Below are 25,756 nucleotides of genomic sequence, written 5' to 3' on the forward strand. Positions count from 1 at the left end.
CATTCTCACAAAGGTAATCCTCTTACCTAGGTGGGTGAGGGCAGTGTTGAGTGTAATTGAGATTGTGTCGTTTATGGATCTGTTGGGACGTTATGCAAATTGGAGTGGTGTCTGGGATGATGGAGTTGATGTGTGCCATAACCAGCCTCCCAAAACACTTCATGATTACAGATGTGAGTGCTACAGAGCGGTAGACATTGTGGCATGAAGCCTTATCGTTCTTGGGAACTCGAATGAGGGCGGCCATCTGTTTATGCTGCCTATGTTTGGTGGCCAGTCGCTTCAGTATTTAATTTGGCTCACATATTAAGTCTAATCACTAGTCAGTATTTACAGTATGTCAATAAACATAGATTCGAGGAGTTAACCCAGGACATAGCCTACCCAACAGAAATTCTTCAACCGCTGCCAACAGTCACCATGTTTTCGCTGGATACAGTTTGGCCACACACCTGCGGTCACATCTGACTGTAAGATACGTTTGACTGAATCCCTTCTAGTTGACATCTTGTATCGAGTCTATTATCTGTTTATTATCTTAATGCACATTGAGTTTGATGTACCAAGGTTATAGGCATAATGACCTTATGTTATATTGTGTTGAATGAGTTGTCGTGTTATATGGAGATACCGTAGCGTACAGTATGAATGATTGTGCCCGTTTTTTTGTTGTTGTCTTGCAGTTGGATTGTGACTAAACGTTTACCTTTATTCTCTGGTAGAAGCAATGTAAACATAAATGGAAGGCTAAACAGCTTGTAGTAGGTCCAATGGAGAGGCCTACCTCCCTGAGCCTAGAGAAAGGTTAGTACCAGGATTATAGCATGACTCCAACCTGGCACCTCAGCGATTACTTTGGAAAGTGGGGATTGCTCCCAGATACTATTGAAGCCAGGAAGTTTTTTTTTTTACATCATGGCGCATTCTCACCTATATACCTTTTGGGAAGTGGTGCACGTATAAAAGATCAAATGATTCATACAGACATTTACATTCATCTTTAAATCAATTTTGGGGGATTTTGTTTGTCGAGCAAGGTGCCCACTGGGCCAAAAACGAGTTGAATCAACGTTGTTTCCACATCATTTCAACCAAAACATTCAATGTGATGACATTGAATCAATGTGGAAAACTGATTGGATTTGTAAAAAAGTCATCAACGTAAAAAAAGATTTCAGGAATGTTTGCCTTTTTTTTCTCCACCCAACTTTGAACCTAAAACCAATTACATGGTTAAGATGTGTGTTGATCTTTACGTTGAAGTCATGTTAATTGACAACTCAATCAAAGACAAATCAAAACTAGATGTTCAACTGATGTCTGTGCCCAGTGGGTAAACTCTAAAAGGTTTAAAGACACTTAACATAAAAAGACTTTAAACTAATAGAACATATTGGCTATACTACATAGATTAGTCATTCATCCGTGCTTTAACGTGACATTTATATGTTTATAGCCAACAATATAAAATATTTCATTCTGAATAATTGGTTCTATTATTCAGAATGCAGAATGTCAGCTCTTCATTGTACTCTTTTCATGACTGCTTCTACTTGTGTATGTGCTCTGCTCCTTCCGTGCATGCACTCATACCTGTAAAGGCAACTATAAAGGTTGCCTTTTGTCTTCGGAGTCAACATGTCAGATGCATTAAGGAGGAATTCTAGATAAGCTACTGTAGCTGTATTTGATACACAGCTACAACTGGCAAATTCTGTATAGATAGACTAAGCGATTTCCTAATGACTTCTTCCATTTAATGAAGGGAAATTAGATGTGGCTTCTAGCCATTAAAGGGAATAGAAGATGTGTGAGTAGTATAGAGTACTAATGCTGATGACACGCACTTATGAGAACGTTCCAAATTCAGGTTCATTTGAATTAGCATTTGTGTGTAGCTGGCTGAAAAGTCAAACTAGTCAACCACAGATGTGCTATTAAGGTATTTATATTATAGTGTATATGCTGCCTTAGGCAGGATTTGCTTTTCTGTTATATGTAACAAATCATTCATATTCACAACCCACCACCTAAATATGGGGTGATATAACCTAATGCCATAGCAGAGCACAAATATACCTCAAACAGAGGTTACAACGACTACATCCGTTTCACTAAATTCCTCAATGGGGTTTTACTATGTTGACATATTGATGTGATTTATATTCAATCCAGTCTAGCATTGACCAATGTGTTAGTGATTGAGTTCTTGGATCTGTCAAGACAAGCAATGGACTTATTTTATGACACTATTGCACTATAAAGCCTATGACATAGAAGATAAAGCTGAGGCCTCTCCACAGCGGGACAGATGCAGAGGGGAGCTGTAGTAAAAGGGATGCTCGATATTGCCCTTGCAGTGTCCCTGTGCATCATCTTACTACTCTCTGAGCCTATTTGGAACATCTGCCTCTCCCTCTGTAATTTCTTTACTCATTTTAAGGTGGAAACTCTGGGCTCGGAACGAAACCATGCCTTCTAGCTGTTGTCGGTAGGATTGGCTCTGGAGCAGAGACTAATGGGTTAAACTAGAAGCCTGTATTGTATGGCAAGTCTGGTTTCATTATTGCCAGGTAGTTGCTGTGGATTAAAGAGTGAAGTCAGGTCTCCCTAGGCTGATAATGGATTGCTATTTGTCCTCTGGGGGATCCACAGGCAGATCTCCCTCCACTCATGGGCTTGTTTTTTTTTTTAAGTAAAGTAATAGGTGTGAAGAATAGACTGTAAAGTACCTCATATTGATTGTTATACTGCCAAAGAGATGCGGTATGGAAAGCATTTCTGTTTCCCTTTGTCACTGGATGATTGTGAGTGTAAGATTATATCGGAAGAATATTGTCCAAGTCCCTGTGTTCTGCACTCATACAGGTTGCACGTTTCCTTCAGTAGAAATGTTTCGGAGGTTTTATGTCATTTTTTGGATATCCATGCCTCAGAGTTGATACAGAGTCACTACACTTGCCTCTAACTGGAGCTTCTCCCTCTTGTTTCTCCAGTCCTTTCTATTGAAGGAGGCTAGCCGGTCACTCTGAATGTGCAGGATGAAAATATGGCACAGCTGCTTGTACCTCCAGGACCAGACAGCTTCCGGCTGTTTTGTCGTGAGTCCCTTGATGCCATCGAGAGGCGGATCGCTGAGGAGAACGCCAAGAAACCCAAGGGGAAGCCCAATGACGATGGCGACAACGGACCCAAGCCCAGCAGTGACCTGGAGGCAGGCAAATCACTGCCACTCATATACGGGGACATTCCCAAAGGATTGGTGTCCACACCACTGGAGGACCTGGACACCTTCTACAGCAACCAGAAAGTGAGTTGGATTGGTCTTCACAAAGAGCTGGGCTTTGAAACCAAGGAAGGGGGTGTTTGAAGGAGTTGTGAAGGGTTATGGCAGTCTTGGAAAGCATAGACACACAGTTGTCTGTAACGTTGCATAACGGATGTAGTAGCTTATGTTTTTTGGATACAGTAGCCCTCAACTTTGGATCTGCATAATATTTTGAGCAGAGGGTTTATGTTGATGCATACTCCTGTCTATCCAGTCATGTGTACAGTGTACCGTGCTGTGAGAGATCTCTGGGTCGGGCACTGTGATGCTGTGACACCCAGAGTTGTCGTAGCACAGGCTTTCTCTGTTTTCAGATCCAGGTTCAGTTGTTATTGTGTAGGTCAGGTGATGGAGCACGCTGTCATCCAACCAGAGCCTTTGTATTCAAGGTGACAGGAAAGCAAGGATCGATAGGGATACCATCTGACACTTTCAGGGAAGACATTTTACCACACCACAGAGTAGGGCTGGGCAATATGGCCAAAATATCATATCCCGATATAGGTAATTTCATATCCCGATAACGATACATATCATGATATACACATTTTCTGTAAATTCAATGAATAAATAGTTTATATAAAATGACCACATGTACAGGCCTATTTATTATTACCTTTTAAATTATACTCAAAAAAAATAAAAGGTATTTGCATTTGGTACCTTGGGTCGAGTGTTGGCACCAACTCACAAAACCCCCGTTTCCCAACCGTGTAAATTGGGGCCATGTCTTTGCAGATGTAAGTTGTAATGGCAGCTGTTCTCTCCTTCCATCTTCGTGGTTCTTTGCCATATGGTGTGCCGCGGGCAAAGCCTATTGCAACGTCTGAGACGGGGGTTTGTTTTGAGCACTCGACTACTTTTTGGGGTCTCATCCGTAGACACTCTCCATACTGTTTCACATGATTCTTGCGTAGGTGGTAAAAGAGGTTAGTGGTGTTTGAGCCTGTTTTCGGGACCGGCCTGCGGCATATTTTGCAGAGGGCTTTTTTTTCTGGTATATTTTGCAGAGGGCTGTTTTCTGGTATATTTTGCAGAGGGCTGTTTTCTGGTATATTTTACAGAGGGTGGTTTTTTGGTATATTTTGCAGAGGCTGTTTTCTGGTATATTTTGCAGAGGGCTTTTTTTTCTGGTATATTTTGCAGAGGGCGGTTTTCTGGTATATTTTGCAGAGGGCGGTTTTCTGGTATATTTTGCAGAGGCTGTTTTCTGGTATATTTTGCAGAGGCTGTTTTCTGGTATATTTTGCAGAGGGCAGTTTTCTGGTATATTTTGCAGAGGGCTGTTTTCTGGTATATTTTGCAGAGGCTGTTTTCTGGTATATTTTGCAGAGGGCAGTTTTCTGGTATATTTTGCAGAGGGCTGTTTTCTGGTATATTTTGCAGAGGGCGGTTTTCTGGTCTGTGTCAGACTTTTCATACCCAAACCACGTCCATGCGACCGACATAACCCCTCTTTTAGGTACAGTCTCCGTGCTCTGTGTCGCGTTCACTCTCCTCCATGTTTGTTTGTGTTGCAAATTTCCTTCCACAAGGCACGTTTGGAAGAATGCAAAGCGTGTCCAATTGACGGAAAATATTGCTGTAAAGAGTGTTATTTGCGACCCAATTAAATAAACGATAGAGCATAATATGAAACGATAGACGTTTATATATCGATATATATATATATATATATATACATATCGCCCAGGCCTACCACAGAGTATCACTGTGCTTCCTACCACAGAGTATCACTTCTCAAAGAGAAAAATGTACAATTCACATATTTTTGTTTAGTGAATAGTTCATTTCCATCACTCCTAACTGACCAGGAATATGTGTTAACAGTCTCATGGGTCTCTCTCTCTCTCTCTCTCTCTCTCTCTCTCTCTCTCTCTCTCTCTCTCTCTCTCATACACACAGACCTTTATAGTATTGAACCGAGGGAAGGCCATCTTCCGCTTCAACGCCACTCCTGCCTTGTATGTCTTAAGCCCCTTCAACCCTCTTAGAAGAATATCAATTAAGGTTTTGGTTCACTCATATCCTTTCATTTACATTTTTTTTTTTAATTCAGTTTTTTTTATAGGTCAAATTAAATCTATATCCTATATCCCATGTCTTTATCCTAGTAATTAGTGCAATATAGTCATTTGTGTACTGAAGATATGTGGTCACCTGATACGTTCTATGCCCGATGTCAGGCGTTGTATCGTATGTCATGTGTAAGCAACATTGAATTAACCCGTCTGGACAGTTCAGTTTCCTTGACAACTGCCTCCACATTGTTCAGCATGGTAATCATGTTCACCATCCTTACCAACTGTGCGTTTATGACCCTGAGTCAGCCCCCGGACTGGGCAAAGAATATAGAGTAAGTCATCCTCTTACGCCAAAAATCGACATGCATCCACAATACACATCCACAATGATCTATGTCGACTAACCAGTCCCCTTTGTTTCCAACAGGTACACATTCACTGGAATTTATACATTTGAGTCTCTTATAAAAATATTGGCAAGGGGCTTCTGTGTCGGGAAGTTCACCTTTCTACGAGATCCATGGAACTGGTTGGATTTCTGTGTCATTGTCATGGCGTAAGTATTCACACGCTTTCCTGTTATGAGCTGAAACAGGAGACTGTATCCTGCGTGCCTAGCTGTATGATGTGACTAGTGGCAACACTATGCACTAATGTTCAGTCTGTAAAGTTCTCACGACAAACCCACTTCTACACTACAAGTCATTTTGCCTATTTCTACGAACAGCTACCTGACTTCACTACCATTTGTTTTTTGCTGCTTGAGGCAGAGGAGTTACAAGTATTGGGTAACAGTCCATGTAGTTTAGTACATTGATTCTGTTTGTTGTTGAGGGGCAACAAGTCCCCTTAGTTTATTCTTTGTGTTGCTAGTGTATTAATTGTTGGAGCATACACAAGACAACAGTTGTTTTACAATACTGTGTTGGAATGGTTGCACGTCTTTGTAAGTACAAATACCATGCAGACATGAGGAATATCGAGGCACTTCTCAGTCTAACCTTAGCTTGGCTAGTGTCCTTCCTCAGACTCCTCACACCTATTGTCTATCCAACCATGTAATGGTGTTTGAGGGGTTTAGGGACGTTGCCACGTGACATGAATGTATTTGAACTACACAAGCTCTATTGTAATTGTGAATTTTCCTGCAGGTATGTAACAGAGTTTGTAAAACTAGGCAATGTTTCAGCTCTTCGCACTTTCAGAGTACTGAGAGCTTTGAAAACTATTTCAGTTATCCCAGGTAAGAAGTGCCTGCTGCCAGCTGTCAGCCAGCCCCTTCCTTGTGTGATGTTTCCTCCGACTGCTCTTTGTTGTCCTGTCATGGCGTCTGTGTGCGACTTCCCTTTTATTACAGATATGTCACATCGTTTGTGGACCTGGGCAACGTGTCAGCACTGAGAACGTTCAGGGTTCTCCGAGCACTGAAAACGATATCGGTCATCCCAGGTGAGAGCCAGGTTAAGGGACAAGGTTTCGGGGCCAAGGGGTTACTACCACTTTACGCTTTTCTTTAGGTTTGCCTCTCATGCTGCCAGTAAAAGCAGAAATCTGAAGCAGTTCATTTCAAATGGAAAAGGATTTCTTGCTTTTAGACTATTGTATTTATTTATTGGTTCATTTTTATTGAACAGCCTTGGGGGTCTAGTCGATTTTGTTTGCATGGGACTTGGTTTAAATCCAGCTTTAATTGTGTTTGTGGTGCTGTCCAGCTCTTCTCTCCTTCCTTCGCTGTTTGGGATGGTTGCTTGTCAGTGTTCTCCCTGACTGGTGTTTGTCTTCATTCAACTGTTCTTGTTCAGTGAAGACAGACTGTGTCAGAGCTGATTGTGACGTATGCCCCTTCCTCACAGACATGCATGCTTTTGTTATTATACTCTACGACATATTTTCTGACCAAACTCTTGGTAGGGTGTATAACACACAGGTATAATATCTACTACAACAAATGTCAATTTGTGGCCAGAACTGCCTGGCCATTAGAACAACTATGCTCCTCAGCTTATTTGTTTTCTTAATCAACCGTAGAGCAATCAGGGACTTCATTTGAAGCTACATTGTGTGCTTTAAACATATTACCGGGATTTGGATCTTAGTCAGAAAATATGATGTGCTTATCATGGCTCATATAATTCGAGTGGAGAAAGGAACGTTATATAACAGATTAAACATTCTTATGGTGTAAGACCACCAATTGAGACAGTAGAATGTGTCACTGCACTGCCAGCGTACCATTCTTTGACAATTGAGGAGCTTCTTTCAAAAACGCTAAACATCCATTTTCAAAAATGTTGGTACATTTGCTTTTATTGTTTAAAGAACGTATGACAGAGGTTGGTGTGTTTTTTTTCACTATCTAATCATGGCATGGGGTTGTTCAATGACAGACATGTATTTTTTTTTAAATCTATCGCTTGATGGTTTCATTTTAGAGAGACAAATAATCATGTTTTTTTGCAAAACACTGAGTGTAAAAAACATTAAGGACACCTGCTCTTTCCATGACAGACTGACCAGGTGAACCCAAGTGAAAGCTATGATCCCTTATTGATGTCTCTTGTTAAATCCACTTCAATCAGTGTAGATGAAGGGGAGGAGACAGGTTAAAGAAGTATTTTTAAGCCTTGAAACAATTGAGACATTGATTGTGTATGGGTGCCATTCAGAGGGTGAATGGGCAAGACACAAGATTTAAGTGCCTTTGAACAGAGTATGGTAGTAGGTGCCAGGTGCACCGGTATGTGTCAAGAACTGCAAAGCTGCTGCGTTTTTCACGCTCAACAGTTTCCCGTGTATATCAACAATGCTCCACCACCCAAGGGGCATCCAGCCAACTTGACACAACTTTGGGAAGCAATGGAGTCAACCAGGGCCAGCATCCCTGTGGAACGCTTTTGACACCTTGTAGAGTCCATTCCCCAACGAATTGAGGCTGTTCTGAGGGCAAAAGGGGGAGGGGGGGTGCAACTCAATATTACGAAGGTGTCCTTGATGTTTTGTACACTCAGTGTATATCTGCCTCCCTCTCAGAGAAATAAGTAGAACTGCTAGGGGTTTTACACAGTCCAAAGTAACAAATAACACGGACTGTACAAGTGATACATTTGTGACATCAATATAAAACAAATCAATACAGTCATACAACATCTGCATGTAAATCATTGACATGTAATATTTTAGTTATTTATCCAGAGAGACTCACAGTTAGGTAATTGATCTTAAGCTAGGTGACACTACCGCATACAGTCAAATACACTGTATACAAGCATTCCATTCCAGCTAAACAACGGAAATATAGCATTTAGGAAAAAATAAAACACATTTTAATACACATCTAGAAATCTATGAATAAAAAAAATCTGAGAACAGTCATATATTACACACATATTAAGCAATCATTTCTAGTGAGAAAAAAAAACACAAAATGAAAAATGTGTGGATTTTGCGTTTTGGAAATAAACTCTTTTGGACACCTCCACACGGTTTGTTTTTAAATATGAGCAACGGAGATGACGTTTCATGCTGTGATGTTCACATTGTATACAAATGACACTTCTTCTTTGCATACACTGTATAAGACTCCTATGCGAATAACAGTGAGGTTCTGTCGTGTCCTGCAGGCCTCAAGACCATTGTGGGAGCGCTGATCCAGTCAGTGAAGAAACTGTCAGACGTGATGATCCTCACTGTATTCTGCCTAAGTGTCTTTGCCCTAGTAGGGCTGCAGCTGTTTATGGGCAATTTAAGAAACAAATGTTTAAGGATCCGTCCTAACTCAACCAACCTCTTGAATGATACATTGGACTTTAATGGGAAGGAGTATAATGATGGGGACTTTAACGAGACCGTCCCGTTCAACTGGACCAATTACACTAATAATCCTGGTAAGCATGTTTCTTTGGCTTTAGACAGTCATTGGAGGGTGAACGCCATGCTAGTAACCACGGACCACAGTGAGTGAGTCACAGCTCATTGCTAATAGCCAAACAAGCAGCCCTGGCTGAAGAGCATAATGTAAAATGACAGGAATGGCTGAGAGGGGTTTGTAAGAGCTTCTGGTGGGAAGTAGTGTGGCTGCTCATCATAACACTGCCGGTTTGTGGATGATACTAGTGGCATGTTTAGCTTGTCAACACGGAGGGCTTTGAGTCACCTCCCAAATGGGGAAAACGGCACCTGGATGGCCATGACACTAGGACCTGGGCAGCCATGTGGTCAAAGGGGAGACAATAGATAAGAGAAAAGGAAAGGGCTTTTCAGGACTAAATCTTTGAACTGTTCACTAGTTACAATGCTGTGATGATGGAGGTGAGAATGAAAATCATTTCTCTTTTTTGCAGTTGACGAAAGATTGACTTGTCTCTTTTTCCTGTAGATAATTATTACTACCTCCCAGGTAAAAGGGATGCTTTGCTTTGTGGAAATGGAAGTGGTGCTGGGTAAGATTGAGCCCACATTACTACCTTTGTGTCTGATTGTCAGGATGCACTACTGATTGTGCTTGCGTTTGTTTGTGTGTGTGCGTGTGCGTACCTGCGTGCGGTCGTGCATGACTTTGTGCGTTAACATCACAATAGACTTCACAGGATATTGGGAATGCAGTGATGGTGATTCTGATTCTGTTTGAGTTTCCCAGGCTTGTTGTTTGTTGTAGGCTGTGTCCAGAGGGATTCTGGTGCGTCAAAGCGGGCCGGAACCCAGACTTCGGCTACACCAGCTTTGACACGTTCAGCTGGGCCTTCCTGTCTCTGTTCAGACTGATGACTCAGGACTACTGGGAGAACCTCTACCAGCAGGTCTGTCTCATAGAGATGTACTAGAGAGCTCATCTCCTGTCTTTGCAATGGCCGCTTTTTGTGACAGCTTGGCAAGTGCCATTGAGGGCTATCTCCATTTTAAAGTAGTCCATGACTTCCTCTTTTACTTCTATGAGTGTATTGGTAGTTTGTACATAGATTGAATAGGTGCATACCACTTACTGTGCTGGAGTGTATCATCTAAACAGGTATAAAGCCAAGGTTGGTGATTAACTGCCACCTGTAATTGTGGAATGTTTGCTCAGCAGTATAATTCATTGGCTTACCCCTTCCGCTGACCAGGATGGAATTTTGTGATCGTTCGTTAACCCATAGCAAGTCCCACCATGTTGACTACTTCAAAATGGTGAAAGCTCTCATTGGAAGCCTGGTGGAACCAGCCTGATTGCCATCCCTTACAGAATTGTGAAGGCAGCGATCAGGCTGGTTCCTCAAGCCTACCTCAAGGGGTACTACCCTTGCCAAAAAAGGCTTTGGGCCAAGTGCGCCCTCTATCCAACTCTATGGTCTGTCTGCATTATGAAGTGATACTGGGGGCTTTTTTACAGGCAAAAGGATTGCTAGTGTTGTCGTTGCATTGGACAGACCCATTTGTGCCAGCTTCTGTGCTCAGTGGAGATCCCTGTGTTCCTGTGCTTCTGACTGCACCTGTGAGGAACACTATGGGCTCTAATTTTGTCTGGTGTTAAACCAACGCCCAGCGCAATTGTCAAATGCATGCTTGTTTGCAATTTCAACCTGTTAAAGCCGGGCACTCTTCTATTTTCAAAACATATGCCAGGATTGGTCATTTAACTGTCTTAAATGAGCTTGCATGTGCTAAGATTGGAGGGTTGGCATGATCTAAGGTGTGTCCTTAAAAACGTGCGCCAAAGTGCCAATTTCAGTATGCGCTGCTTGGAATATTTAAGACTAACCGAATACTGGACTTTTAACAATGGATTTTAACAATGGAAGCAAAGCCTATCCAGCTGTGACACACAGTGCCCATGTGCACATGGCGCAAGTGAGATGAGCTTTTTGTGCCTGTAAACCTCGTATTTAGAAACGTGAAAAACAAATGTTTTTTCCCCATTTAATTTCATTTCATTAAAAACCAAGCATACACAGTAAAATTCCAAGAGTTAATTCAACTCATATGGAGTCGATTTTAACAACATTTTGGTGTTTATATGGTCCAACCCCCATTTTGTCTTAAAACTACTCTGGTCATGGTGTTGATATTGCTGGAGTTAACACGACACTAAATGAATTGACAATCAACTCCAGCAGAGTACATTTCTCTTTCGGTTGACTTCCTTTAAGTAATAAGGGTGTAAAGCCTTATTTGAATATTTCTTAATGTGTCACATTATGGTAGTTTGCAATATAATATTCAATCTCTGTTAGGTCCAATTTGGAGGAAGATATCCGGCACTTTTACATCACCCCTAACTTGCATTTAGAACACCTGTCAGAGTAGGGAAGACAATACAGTACATGGAGACTACCAACATCAAACTGGAACAACTATCTCACTAACAGCTGCTATGAATCCAACCACTTACAGATTGGATTAGTTTAGAAAAATGTACGTTTCTGATCTTATCTTTTTTTTAAAACAATCAATGTACATGTGAAAACACAGGGTTTGGGTCGTGAGACCGCTTTGAAATGAATCTTCATCACCAAAGCTTTCACAGCAAAACAGTGAGTGGACATCCACATTTTATGTAGGCTAATACATTGTTTTCGCCAGCTCCTGTTTCGCCAGCTCCTGTTATTATTTTGGAAGTGCATAAAAAAACTCTTCATCTAGGTTGTATGCCCATAATGGAGCAAAAGATTAGATAATCCGGGGACACTCATATTTAGGAACATTTAAGTTGTTTTTTCTGTTTCGTTTGATCAAAAAAAATCGTACCCTACTATAACGAAAGCTGCTTCAACAGAAAAGCGTCTGGTGTCTTTATAATTCCCGAGCAGCCTATCCATAAAAGGATTCTAGTCGCGAAGCTTTTGCCGACATACTTTTGTATTATTCACAATTCCCATCGGCATACCTGCTGTGCTCCATTCGGCTTGTATCCATCCCCGTTTTCCGGTTACCAGATACGTAACCAGCCTCTTGTCCGGTTACCAGATACATAACCAGCGTCTTGTCCGGTTACCAGATACGTAACCAGCCTCTTGTCCGGTTACTAGATACGTAACCAATCTCTTGTCCGGTTACCAGTTACGTAACCAGCCTCTTGTCCGGTTACCAGATACGTAACCAGCCTCTTGTCCGGTTACCAGATACGTAACCAGCCTCTTGTCCAGTTACCAGATACGTAACCAGCCTCTTGTCCGGTTACCAGATACGTAACCAGCCTCTTGTCCGGTTACCAGATTAACCAGCCTCTTGTCCGGTTACAGATACGTCACCAGCCTCTTGTCCGGTGACTAGATACGTAACCAATCTCTTGTCCGGTTACCAGTTACGTAACCAGCCTCTTGTCCGGTTACCAGATACGTAACCAGCCTCTTGTCCGGTTACCAGATACGTAACCAGCCTCTTGTCCAGTTACCAGATACGTAACCAGCCTCTTGTCCGGTTACCAGATACGTAACCAGCCTCTTGTCCGGTTACCAGATACGTAACCAGCCTCTTGTCCAGTTACCAGATATGTAACCAGCCTCTTGTCCGGTTACCAGGTACGTAACCAGCCTCTTGTCCAGTTACCAGATACGTCACCAGCCTCTTGTCCGGTTACCAGATACGCTCCTCCAAACGTAGGCTAATAAAATAGTGCTGTCTTATAATGGCAGGCTACATAATGACTAGGCTACATCTTGCTTATTGAGAATGTGCCTCGCACATACAACACAATTTACGGGAGCGGAAAGGCCTATACTCATTGAAGCCAACTACAACAATGTTGACTGTCAACACCAACCATATTGAGCAACCACTGGATGTTTAATTTTTTTTTTTTTACTGTCGCTATCCCTTGTTACTGTAACCAATGCTATTTTGGACTAGGACCCGAATATTCCGTGTCCCCAGCCAAATTGGAGTTGATAACAACACAAAGACCTGCAGAACTTGAGACAAAAGCATGCAGTAATAAGCCATGGAACACCTTGATTGGCCAGTGAGTGGCCAAGCCCTCGTCACACCTATACCACCGCCAGCAATTGCGCTCAAAATAACGACTGTGAAAACAGCAACAATATTTCTGACACACCCCTGGACATATAACACTACCATCTGTGCTTAGATTTACCAATGCGTTAGGTTTGTTAAAATAGATCCTGGCCCTAGTTTGTGACATGTTTAACTTCATGGGTACAGGTTCTCTTGAAAACACAAAGACAGGCATCATTTGCTGTGTGATGAAAATGAGTACATTCTCCCATTACGAAACAGAAATCAAAAAGAAGATTGCCAGTCGCCTGTTCAAACAACCTCCTAATGGAGGGCAGGTACATTTCTGCTCGAGGAAACAGAGATCTGTCGCATCATGACTAAAGCAAAGACACCATGTCTTTTTGAATGCATTGTTGTCCCTTGAATAGAGAGATCAGCGAAGCATTCTGAGCAAATAACACAGAACAATACACCAGATCAGGTGTGCAATGTCACAGGGTTCATGTGCATGTTCCAAATGGCTTGTTACGTGAGCAGACATTTCATGCATGTTTTATCATAGTCCTTTTAGTGTTCCACTAGCATCCTCTCAATGGAGATATGTTATCCGGGGTGTAATACGAACGACTGGCGATTTACTTGGGAGATATGTTCGAAGAGGTTGTAAGAAATGTGTCACAAGAGGTGTTGTTCCTCTTCCAGACCCTGCGGGCTGCTGGGAAGCCGTATATGATCTTCTTTGTGCTGGTCATCTTCCTGGGCTCCTTCTACCTGATCAACCTGATCCTGGCTGTGGTTGCCATGGCGTACGACGAGCAGAACCAGGCCACCATGGAGGAGGCTCAGAAGAAGGAGGAGGAGTTCCAGGCCATGCTGGAGCAGCTGAGAAGACAGCAGGAGGATGCACAGGTACAGGATATCCCCCCATTTCAACTCTAATATGCCAAACATTACAGCACACTCATTAATTACAACAACCATGGAATTCCTTTAATAGTCATTTCCATTGCTGGTGATGTATGAAGAGTTTCATTCCTAAACGCTATATATCCATCATCAGAAATGTAGGTACAACCTTTTGTTGTTTAAAGAAATGGTGAAAGAGATGGGTGTTTTTTCCACTATCTAATTGTTCAGTGACAGACATGTATTTGTTTAAAATCTATCGCTTGACGGTTTCATTTCAGAGAGACAAATAATCAAGTTTCTTTTTTTGCAAAAATGCTAGATATCTGCCTCATTCTGCCTCAAATAAGTAGTACTGCTAGGTTTTACATTTTTAATAGAGCTGTACAAATGATACATTTGTGACATTAATATTTTAAAAACAAATTTTGCAAACATTTCTTATCCAGAGCAACTTATTCCTCTTAAGATAGCTTGGTAAAACAACCACACATTTAAACAACCACATATTTAAACAACCACATATTTAAACAACCACATATTTAAACAACCACATATTTAAAGGTCAAATACAAAGGATATGAACATTCCATTCCAGCTAAACAATGGATATACACTGAGTGCACAAAACATGATTTCCATGACTTAGGTGAATACAGGATGAAAGCTATGATCCCTTGTTGATTTTTTTCACTTGTTAAATCCACTTCAATCAGTGTAGATGAAGGGGAGGAGACAGGTTAAAGAAGGATATTTCAGCCTTGACACAATTGAGACATGGATTTTGTATGTGTGCCATTCAGAGGATGAATGGGCAAGGCAAAAGATTTATGTACCTTTGATCGGGTTATGGTAGTAGGTGCCAGATGCACTGGTTTGTATCAAGAACTGCAACGCTGATGAGTTTTTCATGCTCAGCAGTTTTACACACATATGAAGGCACCCATAAACAATCATTTCTCGTGAAAAAACACAAATGTGAAAAAATAGTGGATATAGCATTTTGGAAATATACTCTTCATATTCTTATTTATCTTAAACTGAAAATGGCCAAGATTTTTTAAAGAATTCAGATAACAAATGTTCCAAGGTATTCAAAGGTAAATGTATTTTAATCTAAATTTAGAAGGCATTTAATAGCCCATTGTGTCTATTTCTGACGTGTTGCCCTGCTGAGTCACGTGTTTCCCCTGACGGCCAAAGCTTAGGTGTGTTGATTGGTTTACAGGCAGCGGCAACAGTGATGGCGGCTGAGAGTGGGGAGTTCAGTGAGAGAGGGGACCTCACTGAGTCCTCCTCAGAGGCCTCCAAACTCAGCTCCAAGAGCGCCAAGGAGAGGCGCAATAGGCGCAAGAAGAGGAAGCAGAGGGAGGAGGAGGAGAGAGAGGACAATGACAAGTGTCACAGGTCTGAGTCCGAAAGCAGTATGAAAAAGAGTCACTTCCGCTTCTCCATGGATGCCTCTAACCTGCACAACTATGACATGAACTGTTCAACACCATACCAGGTCAGGATAATTTAACATACTGCTTTACCCTACCTTTACCTTTGGCTGTCAAAAGCATGTGTGTTCGCTGTATTGGTGAATTGCTGTGCATGCTACACACTCCTTAGTGAATCTATTCATCTCATCATCATTATTATTTTCGGCATTATCAATATCAACGCTACTCTATCATCTCCATTTTCAGCAGCACCGTCATCTTTCAATTGCATTATCATCGTAATCACTATCCTCTTCATCAGCATCCTCCTCAGCAGAGGCAACAGGATTGTGCTTGGCGTCATTATCATCATTATCCCCTTCATCGTGCTCTTGCACATTTCCTTTTATATTATCCCTGAGGTCGTCTTCTAGATCAGGTATTCCCAAACTGGGGTACGCACAATGCCGTCGGGGGTATGCCAAATAAATCAAAATAAATTCTTCTTCACATTTTCAAACAGTACATTTATATTTTCCAACGGGGCTATACATTTGGGTGAGGTTTTTTTCCCGCCTGAGTACCCTCATTTCACTGCCAAAAATAAGATGAAACCATCTACTGTTCAGGGAAATAACAACACAATGTCAAATACAGGTAGACGTGTCAAATAATGAACATCCAATCACATTAACTGTTACTCTCTCGCGGGAAACCTTCACTCTTGCGCAGACATTTAGAAACGAAACATGACCATTTGAAAAATAAGCCACGGGAATTTTTTTAAGCGAGAATAAAGACAACTTTAGAGTAGTAAGACGTATAAAAGCAACAGATACCATTAAGAAGAATGGGCTAGAAGCGTCTTATATGGTGAGCTACCGAGTGGCTAGGACAGGCAGGCCCATACTATTGTGGAGGACTTAATTCTTCCTGCTGCCATGGATATGGCTGGTACAATGCTGGGGGGAAAGGCCAAAAAAACTATACAGACAATGTCTCCATTAAACACCACTGTTTCAACGACGTATCAGTGACATGGCAGGAGATGTTTTGAAACAATTTCTGCTTCGCATACAAGCCAGTGAATTCTATGCGTTACAGCTGGATGAGTCAACAGGGCCTGGCACAGCTCCTGGTATATGTCTAATACATTAATGGGGGGTCAATTAAGGAAGACATCCTCTTCTGCTAACCACTGGAAACCAGGACAACTGGAGAGGATATTTTGAAAGTACTGGAGAGCTTTGTGACATTAAATGGACATTGGTGGTCAAGATGTGTTGGTATCTGTACTGATGACGCAAAATGCCATGACAGGGAGACAAAGTGGAGGGGTAACGCACGTGCAAGCAGTTGCTCCCGACGCCACTTGGGTACACTGCAGCATCCACCGAGAGGCTCTTGCTGCCAAGGGAATGCCTGACAGCTTGAAAGATGTTTTGGGCACTACAGTGAAAATGGTTGACCCTTTTTAATCAAGGCCCCTGAACTCTCGTGTATTTTCTGCTTATGCAATGTAGCGCTTTTACAACATACAGAAGTACGTTGGTTATCAAGGGGCAAAGTATTGACACGTTTTTTGGAATTGAGAGATGAGCTTAAAGTTTTCTTTACTGACCATAATTTTCACTTGTCTGACCGGTTGCATGATGACGAGTTTCTCACACGACTGGCCTACCTGGATGATGTTTTTTCTCGCCTGAATGATCTGAATCAGGGATTACAGGGACTCTCCGCAACTGTATTCAATGTGCGGGACAAAATTGAGGCTATGATTAAGAAGTTGGAGCTCTTTTCTGTCTGCATTAGCATGGACAACACACAGGTCTTTCCATCATTGTATGATTTTTTGTGTGCAAATGAACTTAAGTTTACGGACAATGTCAAATGTCAAATGCCACTCATTCTTATGTATCGTATTGTATGTGTGTGTGGCAGGCTTACAATGATGGGAAAAAAACACATTTGAGAGTCCGCTGACCCTGGTGCTAGAGGGGGTATGCAGCTGGAGGGCGAATGTTTGAAGGGGTACGGGACTATAAAAAGTTTGGGAACCACTGCTCTAGATAATCAACATCATTGCATCATCTTCATCACAATCACCCTCTGCAGGACCCATTCTTCCATCTTAAATTACTCCACTTCTCAACCCATGCTTATGCCAGTGACAGGCACTGAGGAATGTATTTTTCTCCCAGTCCTTCCTGAGTATCCGCGGACCCCTGTTCTCGTCCAGACGGAACAGCCGGGCTAGCCTCTACAGCTTCCGGGACCGTGCGCGGGACATAGGCTCAGAGAACGACTTTGCCGACGATGAGAACAGCACTTTCGAGGACAACGACAGTTGCCGGGGCTCTCTGTTTGTCCCTCGGCAGAGCAACCGGCGCTCCAGCAACGTGAGCCAGACCAGCATGCCATCACACGTCGTGCTGCCAGCAAATGGGAAGATGCACAGCTCCGTCGACTGCAACGGGGTGGTGTCCCTAGTGGGCGGGGTTTCACTCCCCAAGTCACCTGAGGGACTCCTTCTGCCAGAGGTGACAGTAGATAAGGCCTCTACTGGTGACAATGCAAGGAAGTGTAGTTTAGCCTGGATGGCCTAAACCAGTTATGTTCTGCTGTCTCTAAACCAGTTATGTTCTGCTGTCTCTAAACCAGTTCTGTTCTGTTGTCTCTAAACCAGTTCTGTTCTGTTACTGCCTGCCGTGCCTCTACTCTAGCTCGGCTGTGGTCTTGTAGTGTGCATCTTGTTCCTTTCCTTCTCTCTCTTCCTTCTTTCTCTCCTTGACTACCTAAACATTACTTATGGTATATTTACATACAGTTACACACTAAAGATGACATTTTGTTAAAAATAATAAATATAAGGCAGTATTAAACAGGTTTGGATGTTCATATAGATTTTTATTTATTCCATATAGATAAGAAACTATTAAAATATTTCTATTGATGTGATTAGAAATACAGTATTTTTTGGATGAACAGATGACTTCCTGGTTAAGAGATTAATTGGCCCTTGAACATGGCCATCTTTGGTGGTTACATTGTGCTGAGATACAGAATATTGCCGATGCAATTGGTTTGCCATGACTTATTAATACATTGATAATGCTTCCAAATGATGTAACTCCAGGAAAACTCTACGGAGACAGAGTATAGAAAGGCCCGATATGGATCGTACCAGGCCTCTATGGACTTCCTGGAAGACCCAGTTGCCAGGCAGAGGGCGCTCAGTGTAGCTAGTGTTATAACCAACACTATGGAAGGTGTGTACGACTATACCATACCCCATACACCCCCTAGAACAAATAGCATGAACAGACAAAATGAGAGCACATTCATAAAACAAATGTTTCTCTGTTATTTATCCTCTGTATGTATCAGAACTTGAAGAATCGAGACAGAAGTGCCCTCCTTGCTGGTACAAGTTTGCCAACACCTTCCTCATCTGGGACTGTTGTCCGAAGTGGCTGAGGATCAAGAAAATAGTCAAGATGATCGTGATGGACCCGTTTGTAGACCTAGCTATCACCATATGTATTGTTATGAACACAGTGTTCATGGCTATGGAGCATTACCAAATGTCTGGGGAGTTCAACACCATGCTTTATGTGGGAAACCTGGTACGCAGTCACATGTCATTTGTTTTTGCCATAATCACTTTAAAATCGTCCATTTTAAGCACATGACATGTTAATTACTGTTGTCACTGTTCTTGTGTGTTGTTTTACTCAGGTGTTCACGGGTATCTTCACAGCTGAGATGTGTTTCAAGATTATTGCTTTGGATCCATACATTTATTTTCAGGAAGGCTGGAATATTTTTGATGGTGTCATTGTCAGTTTGAGCTTGATGGAGCTTGGCTTGGCCAACGTGTCTGGAATGTCTGTCCTCAGATCATTCCGATTGGTAAGAGCATCGACACTCCAGCACAACATCCAAAATGCTGCAGTTTCAGTCAATAATCACTGGTATAAAAGTAGACTGTCAACATATTGGAATAGAAATGAATATTAATCCCATTCTTCTCTTTGTATGCAGCTGAGAGTATTCAAACTGGCCAAGTCTTGGCCCACACTGAACAAGCTGATCAAGATCATTGGTAACTCAGTGGGGGCCTTGGGTAATCTCACCCTCGTACTGGCCATCATTGTCTTCATCTTCGCCGTGGTGGGCATGCAGCTTTTTGGGAAGAGCTACAGAGACTGTGTGTGTAAGATCTCTACAGACTGCACACTGCCCCGGTGGCACATGCATGACTTCTTCCACTCCTTCCTGATTGTGTTCCGGGTGCTGTGTGGGGAGTGGATCGAGACCATGTGGGACTGTATGGAGGTGGCTGGTCAGAGCATGTGTCTCATCGTCTTCCTGATGGTCATGGTCATCGGGAACCTAGTGGTACGTTTTCAGCTCTACTGTATCTCCGTATGACTGTTAACAACACTGTTAATCCACCGTAAATCAATTACAGTAACTTTAAACCATCAGTTGAGCGTGTGTGTGTGTGTGTGTGTGGCAGGTCCTGAATCTGTTCCTGGCCTTGCTGCTGAGCTCGTTCAGTGCTGATAACCTGGCGGCCACGGATGATGACAGCGAGATGAACAATCTGACGGTGGCCATAGACCGCATCCACCAGGGCGTCGCCTTCGTCAAGGCCTTGGTGCGCCGCTCTTTCCAAAGCATCTGTCTGAGGAAGAAGAAGAGGAGCCTGAACGAGGACACGACCCTGGATGACCTCCACAAAACCATGGGGACCAACTGGAACTCCAACCACACCACTGTGGAGATCATGAAAGACCCTGATTACATAAAGGATGGCAATGGCGCCACCAGTGGGTTGGGAGTGGGGGTGTGCAGCAATGCAGCAGGGAAGTACATAATGAATGACAACACTGACTATATGCCGTTCATCCACAACGCCAGCCTGACCGTCACAGTGCCCATCGCTGTGGGAGAGTCGGACCTCAACACTGAGGACTTCAGCAGCGATTCCTCGGACATAGAGGAAAGCAAAGAGGTGAGCATGGAACAATGTGGAAGTAGTTCACAGTCTCAGATTCTTGTACATAGTTTGAAATCAAGTGATGATCTAGGTTAAGGATTTGAAAAATGGACAGCGACGTTATGAGCTTTAAAAAAAGGACAGTGATGTTATGCAAATCTGCTTGTTTTCTGTTGTTTGTACACATTATCTAAAAAATGTACGTTAGAATGACTCATTAGAGATTATTGCACTGATGTAGTATCTGAAAATCAGAGGAGGCTGGTGGGGGGAATTATAGGAGGATGGACTCATTGGAATGTAAAAAATGGAAAGGAGTCAAACGTGGTTTCCATTCCATTACAATGAGCCCATCCTCCTATGTCTCCTCCCACCAGCCTCCTCTGCTGCAAATTGTGACAGCCAGAGCCAGGTGATGGTCAAATGTAATCATAGTGTGCTTGTTTGGCACATTAGAGCTTATAAAGAGGGGATTGCTGGCCTGCCACCTACTGTTCACTCACTGGGGTGTTAATCAATTGTAGGTCAGGGAGGTAGAACAGCTGCAGTGACTCATATGTACCAGGGAGCTAACATAAACACTCTCGGGGCTGTATTTTAACAAACCTAACGCAATGGTGAATCTTTGTGCTGGCGGTATAGGTTTGGGGGGGGCTGTCAGAAATATTTTGGGCTGTTTTCACACCCGGAATTAGTAGCAGCTAGCAGTGGCGCGATAGGGTTGGGTTTTGATGAAGAAAAAAAAAAGTTGTAGGTGTGTCAAGGCTTGAACCCTAATTGGCCAATTAGAACGTGCTCCATGGCTAAATATGTGGTTACTTCAGGATGTGTTTTTATGGTCTTTTATGTATTGCGTTGTCATCAACTCCAATTCCGATGTTAGTCTGCTATTGCCTTATTTGTTAAATAACCTACGGAAACAAAATTTACCCATCTTTGCTACATGTTTGCAGTCGACGTTGTAAGAAGCCTAATTACATGGCTTCAACATGGAAATATATTGTTCAGTTGCATTATGTCTGCCATGTCTGAGCCATGGAATTACCAAAAGTTGTCAAGAAACAATATTAAATTCACTATTGATAAGGCTTCAAAAGAGTCAACAATTCTATCAAATTCTAATCAAGACAAAACAACAACTTGTTTTAAATGCTGGAGGTTATGTCTAAATACTGGAGGTTACGTCTAAATACTGGAGGTTATGTCTAAATACAGTAGGTTATGTCTAAATACAGTAGGTTATGTCTAAATACTGGAGGTTATGTCTAAATACAGTAGGTTATGCCTAAATACTGTAGATTATGTCTAAATACTGGAGGTTATGTCTAAATACAGTAGGTGATGTCTAAATACTGTAGGTTATGTCTAAATACTGTAGGTTATGTCTAAATACTGGAGGTTATGTCTAAATACAGTAGGTTATGTCTAAATACTGTAGGTTATGTCTAAATACTGGAGGTTATGTCTAAATACTGTAGGTTATGTCTAAATACAGTAGGTTATGTCTAAATACAGTAGGTTATGTCTAAATACTGGAGGTTATGTCTGAATACAGTAGGTTATGTCTAAATACAGTAGGTTATGTCTAAATACTGGAGGTTATGTCTAAATACTGGAGGTTATGTCTAAATACTGGAGGTTATGTCTAAATACTGTAGGTTATGTCTAAATACTGGAGGTTATGTCTAAATACTGGAGGTTATGTCTAAATACTGGAGGTTATGTCTAAATACTGGAGGTTATGTCTAAATACTGTAGGTTATGTCTAAATACTGTAGGTTATGTCTAAATACAGTTACAGGCACCATAATGTCTCCCCGTGTGCAAATAATATTAAGGCAACTCAGACAATGGAGGCTTTTATGCACATCCAACTCTCCACAGACTCTGGACAAAGAACCAATATTAAGAGAATGTCCACTGACCGTTATGCTGCTCCCAAACTTCTCCAGAAATAGCAGACAGACTCTAAATTGCATTGCATGTGAGCTGGACGTTCACCATGAAGCCAGGATGGTGAATTCAAAATTGTTATTTGTTACATGAGCCGGATTAGTTTTTTAATAAAATGAAACAGAAAACAAGATGTCCATTTTTTTTTTTTCAAACAACAACAACAATAGTTGTAAATAGCTTGGGGTCAGAAGCGTGATAGTATAAAATAGACAGAATAAAAAAGACAATGGATTGCTGTTGAACCAGCCTTCACTATAGCCTACACTCAGGGTTTTCGGTTGTCCCCAAAGGAGAACCCGTTTTGATTCCAGGTAGAACACTTTTTGGGTTCCGTGTAGAAGCCTCTGTGGAAAGGGATGCATATGGAACCCAAAAGGGTTCTACCTGGAACCAAAAGGGTTCTTTCTGGAAGCAAAAAGGGTCCTTCAAAGGGTTCTTCTATGGGGACAGCCGAAGAACTCTTTTAGGTTCTAGATAGCACTTTCTTTTCTAAGAATGTATAGGCCTAGGTTAAGGGTAGCCTATTGAGGGCTTGGTTTTCAATCATATGAAATGGAAAACAAGCAATTGTTATCGGAAAATAAACACAAGGGTCACCAGCATTATCTGATCTCTCGTTGCATGATCGGCATATGGCCCAAAACTGGAGCTGGCGAAAATATTGTAGGCCTACACAATAATACATAGATAAAGAAAAAGGTGATGTCCGCTCACTGTTTTACTGCTCCCAAACTTGACCTTTTAATAATAAAGCTTTGATGACGCAGATGTATTTCAAAGCAGTCTCACGAGCCAGAAGCCTTTTGAGATAGATTGTGTTTCCATGCCATTACCAACCGCATTAACGTTAAGACCTGTTTTTTATTTTCTGGTCTTAAATCTCTCGATTTGCGCTGCATGAAATTATCACTTTTTTAAAAATCCTGGGGACATAAACACTTAGTCCCTCCAAGACGCTTATCACAGTTCGAGATCATTTACCGTATTGATGTCAAAGACAGACATGTGAGTCGAGGTCATTTCGCAGATCTCATGTTAGGCTTGGGCCATTAGTGATTACTTTGACATGTTCCTGTGAGCCTCCGATGTCTCTACGGCTTTCGGTTTCACGTTCTGGCCGAACGGAGCCAGAGACGAAAAGAACATGAGCGATGGATGAAGACCGATTCAGATGTTGGTCTGTGGTGTGGTCCTCTGCGGATACATTTGCTGTTTCAGATGAGTAGAACGTTCCATTGCCGTGGTCATGCTGACGCACTTAACCCACGCCACATGGCAAGCCAAGTATGATGCATGTGACATTATGGATCCTTATACAACAACCCTTTAATGAGGAGAGGCCACAGAGACAAGGGAATCCTCGTCTTCAGAAGACATGTGCCATTTAAATCGAAGTGCTCTGCAGCTACATCCTCCTCTTTAGGGAGCTTTATTGCATGGAGTTGTAAAAAGGCCCATTTCGGGCTCTCACTCTCCCCCAGAACATGGTGCAAACTTGAGTGCCAACTGTCAATTAGTATCTATGGTATCATTGCAGTCAGACAATCATAAAATGTCACTGTGTTACAGATTTATTTTGCTGACGTTGTTGTACTGTGCTGTTTGTGCTGTTATGGTAGTGTACTTCCTATTTCTCGTTGAACAATAATGACTGTTGGAAATTTGGTGAGATTGTATTTCCTTCGCTTGTAAATGTACTTTTTGAGACGTTAATATGTGACTAACTTGCTTTGCTCCCAGACAAGGTAGCATGTGGCACAGTAACTTACCACACTTAACCCCATTTGTTATTGCAGCTGTTTCACAGACGCTCTCAAGGTTTTCAATGAGAGGAGACTTGTAAGACCACTTTATTGTACATAACACTAACCGTGGAGATTGCCTATTCCATTTACCAACAAAGAACAACATTTTTGTTAGATTGATCATCTATGTTTGTTTCTGCTTGATCATACTTTACTCCCTACTTCATTTTTATATACGTTCAGCAGCCGTTCTGATGCTGCCAACCCTGATTGTTTTAAGGCTTCTTTGCAATGCTTTATTTTTTATGAATGAGCAAAACCACCATTTTCATCCACAGATCAACCCATGATTGTTATTAGTTTTGTCCCTTTAGTTTGGTTTAGTTTTTTGGAGGGCGGATCTTTCAGCAGCCAGAGATCACCTGGAACGTGACAAATTTGACTTATATGCTGTAGAGTAATGGGTTTTTTGACGGTCAAAAATGTATTGGAGGAATGGTTCACAGCCCGAACATTTACTATGGCATTTTCGTTTGGCAAATATGATGCATAATGGAATGACGAAAGCAGGTGATTACAAATGCTTGTTTTTAAGAGGACCATCCTTATTTCAATCAGCTGGGTTTCTAAAAAAATGAATGTTGTTGCTAGTAGGCATACCGTTATTAATGATAGTGCAGGTAAGAATACAGGACATATTATACTCAGGGGGAAAAAAGAGTTACATTCTACCTGAAACCAAAAAGGGTTCTTCAAAGGGTTCTCCTATGGGGACAGCGGAAGAACCCTTTTAGGTTCTAGATAGCATTTTTCAAAGCGTGTACTTACTGTATATAGTAGCGACTAATTATATTTGACTTCGGTACCTGGATAAGTTCAAGTCCAAAAGAGGTGCAACTTCTTGAGCAACCAACAGATAGTAGAGTGTACTGTATGTGGAAATGAGAAGATATCGTAGTGCCTACAATAGTACCTAAATTGAAGGTCAAACACCTGTGTGATTGGGGTAGCGTAGTCAAATGGAGTATTCCCAGCGCATATATCGTCGTAGCATGCTTACATCATTCACCATTCTGCATTAGCTGGGTCCCATGACAGCTCAGTGCTACTGTACTCCCCAGAAAGGCATTAACGCAAGGCTGCTCTCAGTTCAAGGCGGTTGGAAGACACACCTAGTAGAAAGATACAAAGTGCTCGAGGAGAGACGCTGAATAAGCTTAATTATTGGAAAAACTGGAACATCTTTGAACATTGTCAACAGTATTAGATGCTTGACATCATTGCATGGGGAGGCTGCTATTCCTTGTAATCCAGCACACCTCTCCTAAAATCAGCTTTCCAAATCAAACCACATTTTATTGGTCACATCCACATGGTTGGCAGATGTTAGTCCTCTAGTTCTTACACTGTATTTGGAAATGTTCTAAGCGTTCAGTTTT

At 42.0% G+C, this 25,756-nt stretch overlaps 1 protein-coding gene across 2 annotated transcripts in view; it reads left to right on the forward strand.

Annotated features, from left to right (window-relative positions):
• Positions 1–25,756, forward strand: part of scn1laa (sodium channel, voltage-gated, type I-like, alpha) — a 42,943-nt gene that overhangs the window by 5,904 nt on the left and 11,283 nt on the right. Inside the window, exons 2-17 of one of the 2 annotated variants that reach the window (XM_042306408.1) lie at positions 2,997–3,310; positions 5,234–5,352; positions 5,595–5,684; positions 5,780–5,908; positions 6,710–6,801; positions 8,973–9,236; positions 9,728–9,791; positions 10,007–10,148; positions 13,984–14,190; positions 15,416–15,694; positions 17,813–18,151; positions 18,748–18,880; positions 18,999–19,237; positions 19,350–19,523; positions 19,656–20,012; positions 20,134–20,631. In XM_042306408.1, the coding sequence (XP_042162342.1) occupies positions 3,050–3,310; positions 5,234–5,352; positions 5,595–5,684; positions 5,780–5,908; positions 6,710–6,801; positions 8,973–9,236; positions 9,728–9,791; positions 10,007–10,148; positions 13,984–14,190; positions 15,416–15,694; positions 17,813–18,151; positions 18,748–18,880; positions 18,999–19,237; positions 19,350–19,523; positions 19,656–20,012; positions 20,134–20,631 (3,387 nt within the window). In that variant the 5' untranslated portion in view covers positions 2,997–3,049. The remainder of the gene's footprint in view (positions 1–2,996; positions 3,311–5,233; positions 5,353–5,594; positions 5,685–5,779; positions 5,909–6,709; positions 6,802–8,972; positions 9,237–9,727; positions 9,792–10,006; positions 10,149–13,983; positions 14,191–15,415; positions 15,695–17,812; positions 18,152–18,747; positions 18,881–18,998; positions 19,238–19,349; positions 19,524–19,655; positions 20,013–20,133; positions 20,632–25,756) is intronic. The other variant, XM_042306409.1, reaches the window with a different exon arrangement.

This window comes from Oncorhynchus tshawytscha, linkage group LG26, assembly GCF_018296145.1.
Source record: "Oncorhynchus tshawytscha isolate Ot180627B linkage group LG26, Otsh_v2.0, whole genome shotgun sequence".
NCBI lineage: Eukaryota > Metazoa > Chordata > Actinopteri > Salmoniformes > Salmonidae > Oncorhynchus > Oncorhynchus tshawytscha.